This window comes from Triticum aestivum, chromosome 4D (genome assembly GCF_018294505.1).
Source record: "Triticum aestivum cultivar Chinese Spring chromosome 4D, IWGSC CS RefSeq v2.1, whole genome shotgun sequence".
Taxonomy (NCBI): domain Eukaryota; kingdom Viridiplantae; phylum Streptophyta; class Magnoliopsida; order Poales; family Poaceae; genus Triticum; species Triticum aestivum.
The window spans coordinates 653,276-659,870 of NC_057805.1; the positions used below are offsets into that span (position 1 = coordinate 653,276).

Consider the following 6,595-nt stretch of genomic DNA (forward strand, 5'->3'; position numbering starts at 1 on the left):
AGAGTAATTCCCTCTTCTCCGCGTCCTCTCCCCCCCTTGTCGCCGCCGAGATTTTACTAGGGTTTGGGAGGTGGAGGAAATCAGGTTCTGGAATGGAGGGTGGGATTCCCCCTATATATAGGCCCACTCCTCCCCCTCTTTTATATGGGCTTTTTTTGCTCACCACACACTTGGGCCAGATTTCTTCGAAGCCCACCTAATCAACCTCCCTTTTTTCCCCACGATCCACCCATCTCACTTGTCTCTTTTCTGCTCGTGACTCATGTCCTTTTTTTATTATTCTGACTCTCCTCCGCAGCTTCTTCCAACATGAAATTTTCTGGAATTGTGCCCACCCTAATACCTTCATCTGCTGACATGTCTTTACAGAGAATCATATCTCTTTTATCAATTTTACTTTCATCAAACCTAACTCCCCCACAGTCAGTATCAATATCTGATAAATATTCAGGTAATCTGGGTAGATTCCAGACTTTGGGAATCTTATCCTTGATTCTTATCAATGCCATGTCAATTTTTTCAGTATGGAATCTCCCCCAATGGGGTGAATCAATGTGAATGAAGTTTTTTTATGTTCATTTTGATTTATGTCTCTGTTTTTCAATGTTAGCTTCTTCATTTCTAATCAAAAGGCTTTGAACATAGGTGTTCATCCTCTTCTTCATCCTACGATTAGCTCGCCTAATTCGACGTTGTGTATCAATTTGCTCCTGACTACTCTCACAATCATGAGTATGCGTCAGGTATTTAAGAGCAGGAGGGTAAGTCGTACCTATAATGGTGAAATCCTCGTCCGAAACATCATCTGAATCCTCATTAGCTAGCAACCAAAAGCGGTTGCCACCTAGCGAGGAATTCAGACTCTGTTCCCGGCGAGGCGTGCAGATCGGCGAAGATCTGGAGTCTCCGAAGTTGGGGGAGCTGTGGCGAGTCGGGCAGAGTGGCGTGGCACCTCCACCGCCACCTGCGGCGCCTGATCCACCGGATCCTCGCGAATCACGATCGGAGCCATGGCCGACCCCGGAGCAGGGAGAGCCAAGACCCCCTCGCGAGGGTGAAGCGCGGATCCTCTCATGGCGGGGGCGAGATTCGCAGTTGCGAAGATGGTGAAGGCCACCCACTTCCTCGCCACCGACCTCACCGGCGAATCCACCTGATCCGCTGCCCACAGAAGCACCTGCAGCGGATGCTTGCGCCCGCCGCGCCCGAACAACGACCTCTCCTCCGCCTCTGTCAGATTCCCCACAATCGCCTCTGCCTTTGCATACATCTCGCGCTTGCTCATGTACCAGGATCCAATCTCTCTCAGGCGGATCCGCAGGCGCGCATCCCTGCCCGCGAACCTCTGCATCTTTTCCTCGTCGATCTCCACCATCTCCGCCGTGGACTCGAGCAAGCAGGGCAGTGGATGAGGCGTGCGGGAGAGGAAGAGTGGGATGGGGGGAAATCTGAGCGGATACCTTCGGGTTTAATCCCCCGCCCGCCTTAATTGCTCTCCCACCGGCCGCATTACCTCCATCGCCGGCTCCCGAGACGCCATCCCCGCCGGTGATTTCCTCCTCGATATGCGCAACGTGGCAGGGAAACGCAACCGTAGCCCCCGGGGTCAGCACGATCCCTCCCCCCGAGTGTCTGTCGATCGTACACCCCCGCTCGTCGACGAGATGCACCGTCGTGGTGTGCGGGCGGAGCACCACCGCGCCCCGGTGATACGTGGGAGACGTCACCGACTTTAAGTCGACGGCGAACCACGCCGACCACCGTAGCGTGTTGGGTTCGCCAACCGCGTCGCCAGACCCGTCACGAAACATTCCCCCCTCCGCGTCGCCAGACCCGTCACGAAACATGCCTGCCTGCCTCTATATTGCTATCATCACGAGCGATTGTTTCGCCCTGTTGTACAAGAGTTGTGGAAATTAAGATGACAATTAATTAATTGGCAAAAGGAACAAGTGAGATGGTCTTCAAAGCCTTGCATGCAAGCGGCTATGCTATGCAATGCTGGTCCACTCCACTGCATGCGGCCGGATGAAGCTTAATTCAGACACATGGACATGGACCCAATGCAAGAAACAGATGGAGACCGACTCGAGAATGAAGATACACTTGTAGTGGCTTTGCCCAATTGGCAGCGATCGACAATGAGAGGTAGCTAGGCTTAAAGCATGCATGCTTTCTCTTTCTTTCATTTCTCTGTTGCAAAATGCACAAAAACAAAAAACAAAAAACCTGCATCTTCATGGCGCTCGTGCAGCGCTCCAATATTATTCGTGCATGTCAACAAGAACAAATATGGACTGGCCAATCTCTCTCTCTCTCTCTCTCTCTCTCTCTCTCTCTCTCTCTCTCTCTCTCTCTCTCTCACTTCTTCATTCTTGTTAGGAGCGGGCCGGCCCATCTACTTTCAGTTTGATTTTTTCCCTACTTTTCCTGCTGGGTTTCCGGTTCCGTTGTTTCCTATTTTGTTTCTTTTTTATTTTTAATTTCTGATTTTTTGGTTACTTCCTTTTCTGCAAAATTTTCTAATTCATAGAATTTTTCCCAAATTCGTGATTTTCTTCAAATCCATGAACTTTTTAAAATTCATGAATTTGTTTGTCATGATTTCTTTTTCAAATGATAAACTCGTTTTCACATTTTGTGAACTACAAATTTTATGATTTTAATTCAAATTTGTGAACTTTTTCCACATTCATGTACTTTTCTCAATTTGTATGAACCTTTTCAAATTTGTGAACTTTTTTCATTTTTGTGAAAATTCTGAAATTTTTCAACATGAATGTTTTTTTGTGAGTTTGTTTTAAAAATTCATTGTTTTCCAATTAGTTTTGTCTGGTTATATAATATATGTTAAAGTTGTACTAAAAGAAGGTCAAATAGCTTTCTTCCCCTGATAATACACAACATGGTTATGCCGGTCTATTCTTGTTGCCGTGCGGAGTTCTAATCATGTTCTCTCATAAGTATTACCCAGCTTTTAATTCATCTTTTCTTTTTGAGCAGGTTGCCGGCTCGGCCCGCTATGTGTGGCATGCGAGTACTAGCAACGCTAACCAGTTCTTATAACGCTGAATAGGAGCTCTTGAGAGCAAGCGGGAAAGGAAGGATTCCACTCGTGGGCAGACCTAATTCACAACCCTTGGACACCCTGGGCCTTCCCTGGCCCATCTCCAAGCCCCTGGTGGCCCACTTGATGTACCTATGCTCATGGTATTTTCTTTTTATCTATCAATAAGTTTTTATTCACTCACCAGCTTTAAATGCAAACACCATGCAAAAGGAGTTCGAAAAAGGTGGATGTGTTTGGAATGTTTCAATGGCCTTGTTCAAAAACTACAATCTTCAACAAAGATTTTTTAGTTCGGGCCTCTTGGCAAGATATGGGCTGAGATCACTTTTAACCATAGCAGCATGAGACTCACCATTTTCTCCTCTTCTTCTTCCTCGACCCCAGTGCATGAAAAAAAAACATCCCCTTGTTTGCCATGTCCCATCATGTACAGCTGGGGAGCTGGGAGCCTTGAACAGAAAATAGATGGCAGGGCTCCCTTCTACTTTACAGGTGAAGTAGAGAGGGGAGAGTAGGAAGTTAGTCTGGAAATGGCCAACCTTGCCGCAATGAAATCATTCTGAGTTTGGGATCGCTCCAATGTATGTTTTCGCTTTCCCCGAGGCATTCCTAGCCCCTTTGTGCATCAGCTTGAACTGTTTCTTGGATCCAACATAGTCCTTAACGTTCCCATGGTTTGCATTTTGTAGCCCTTGCTACCTCCATCCTCATCACCAGAGCTCCCTTGATGGCAATGATCACCTACGTGACTTCTACTTTGTTGGTGGGGGGAAGACCTAGAGTTGCCTTGATCACACGAGGGCCCACCTATCCCCCTCAGACGATGGCGACGCCTCTCACCACCGGTACAATTGTGCATCTCTCTCTCTCTCTCTCTCTCTCTCTCTGTGTGTGTGTGTGTGTGTGAAGTTCCCCTTCCAATTTACTTCACGATGGCGCTCTTCCACCAAGTTGATCTCCTCATATCGGCGCTTCCCGAATATCTAGTCCCTGCGCCCTCCCATGGTTGTACCTTGGTTGAAGAAGGGGGAGAGCGATGGTGCCTCTAGAATATGGTGGAGAGATCAAGCAGAAAACCTTAGTCGCCTCACCTCATATCTAGATGCGAGAAACCCTAAATGAGGCGCTAGGGTTCCCTTGGGAATCTAGGACCCTGTTTCCATGTGTTCGGCTGGACCGGATACCTTATTTACACCCATGTGAAAAGGCTTGGCCCACTTGAGGCCTCGTCCGGCGTAACCCTAAACTAGCTAGATCACTTGAGCTAAATCCATCCGCCGGATCCTTGCTAGATTTGCAAACTTACTCGTTCGTACCGAGTGCCAAATATATGTGGTTTGGAGAGGATCCAACCTAGATATCCCCACACTGGGTTGAGCTGGGCCGAGTCCATTAATCCCAATCATTTTCAACCCATATGTCACAACATGAGAGGATGATCCCTCTAGCACTGCACGACACGGAAGCAATGGAAACCGTAGTTCCCAAGCAGTTGCCTCCAACCCTGAGCCCCACCGCCGTCGAAGAATCCATTTGGTTGCCTCCCATCAGCGCTGCCGAAAGAGGGAAACACGGGCTTGGTCCATCTATCCCAAATCCGGGCCGATAGCCCCCTCCCAAGGCCGCCGGTGGCGAGAAGCGCGAGCCCTGCCCTCCGAAAGCAAAGGCAATGTCGGAGCCTACCGACGCCCAAAACCAGCGTCCCCAGCCAGCCTCCGACGAGGGAAGAGGGGGCTGCTGCCTTGGTCGAGAGGGTCCCCTTCTAGTCACCTGTGGAATCGCGAGGGCAGAGTGTATGGAAAACACACACCCTCTGTCTCCAAGTTTGAGAGGGAGTGGAGTTGACTGATGCATCCATGCGTTGATGCATGGGTGCATGACCAAGATATCGCCATATCCATCTCATTCCATCAATTCTGAAACCTGAAAGAATACTCATGTGAGCAATAATACGTGCGCACATCGATCCCAACGGCACAAACTCGGCGTAAAAATAGCTGCTAATTAGCCGGGGATGGGTACGTATATTGATTGCATTGCCTTAGCCGGAGCGGAGATTTAGATGAGATTAGAGATAGATAAAGTGACGGCCTAATTATAGGGAGGGACGCCTTCCTTCCTTCCTTCCTTCCTTCTTCTTCACACCCGGCCACGACGTACGCGCGCCTCATTCCATTCTCTCCTCTAATTCTAATCTAATTTCAGAAACACCAAGAAATAATGCCAAGAAGCACGGACCGCCGCGCAATGCCCGGCTGCTTCCCCGCCGTCGTCAGCGGCCGGAGGCCCCCCAGGTCACCGCCGTCGGGCCTCCTTAACCTTACCTACGACGACGGCTCCACCTCCACCTCCGTCTCCGTCTCGCCGCCCTCCTCCGCCTCCACCTCCTCCCCGGCCTTCCTCGACGAGGTCGACCCCGACGACGCCGACGCGCAGGCCGACCTCTCCTCCGCCATCGCGTCCCGCCGCCTCTCCCTCGCGCCCCCCGGCCGCTCCAACTCCATCGTCGACTCCTCCCCCGAGCACGCCGCCGCTCCCAGCTGCCACGGCGGCACCACGTGCAGCGTGATCCCGTCGCAGGAGGCGGTGCGGAGCGTGACGCTGTCTACGGACGCTCCCCGCGCCGAGTTCCTCAAGTCCATGCTGGAGATGGCGGAGGCGCTGGGGCTGGACCCGCGCCGCGGCGCCGACCGCGCGCGCATGCACGACCTCCTCCTGTGGTACATCGCCATCAACGACAGCGAGACGCTCAGGGACATACTCGGCGCATTCACCGAGCTCCTCTGCATCCTCAACGGCAACACCACCGGCGACGGCGACGGCGACAGCAGACAGAGCGACGCATAGGTAGAAAGAAGAATCAAACGGACGGACAGACAGATAGATGCATGGCACGCGCGCGAGAGGCGTACGTACGTTAGGCATGCATGCATGAAACAGGAGAGGAGATGATCATATCTAGAAGCAGCAAGGATTAGAAAGTTCGTTATTACGTGTAACAGCATACCGTTTTTTCAGTTAGTGTAAAGAAAGAAAAACTTGTAGTAATATATACCTCAATGTTCTTTTTCTTAACACAGTACTAACGCAGACGCTCACATACAGGCACATACATTCAACCCTATGAACGCACAAACACACACTCTTTCATTATGAGTGTTGGAATATATTGCCCGCCGCTCTCCATCAGTCAGACTTTTGGATGAGTTGACTGAACCATGAATTCAATATTGTATCCGAGTCAGGAGGTCTTGAGTTCAAGACTCTGCCCCAACGCGGTATAAAAATAAGATTCTGCGGCCTGTATAAATCCCATGCCTAAGGACTTCGGTTCGAACTTTTGAATGAGTTGTCTAGAGCATGAATTCAATAATGAGCACCTTCAAGATACTGAGCCAACACATTATCTTACAGTGGTCTTCGTAGCTGTGCCCGGTGGCGGTGGTGATGATACGAGTTGCTTTGCCAGGCGAGGTCGTCATCTGGCCGTCCTCTCCCCGCAACATATTGTTCTAGCTCATACCG

The 6,595-nt window shown here is 50.4% G+C and overlaps 1 protein-coding gene across 1 annotated transcript; it reads left to right on the plus strand.

Annotated features, from left to right (window-relative positions):
• Positions 1–5,259: 5,259 nt before the first annotated feature.
• On the plus strand, positions 5,260–6,012 carry LOC123095549 (uncharacterized). The gene has a single exon (XM_044517046.1). It carries the CDS (start codon positions 5,291–5,293, stop codon positions 5,915–5,917), a length of 627 nt encoding a protein of 208 aa, XP_044372981.1. The 5' UTR covers positions 5,260–5,290; the 3' UTR covers positions 5,918–6,012.
• Positions 6,013–6,595: the final 583 nt, after the last annotated feature.

Excerpts from the sequence above, each read along its gene's own strand:
- LOC123095549 (XM_044517046.1), top strand. The coding sequence starts at position 5,291 with ATGCCAAGAAGCACGGACCGCCGCGCAATGCCCGGCTGCTTCCCCGCC.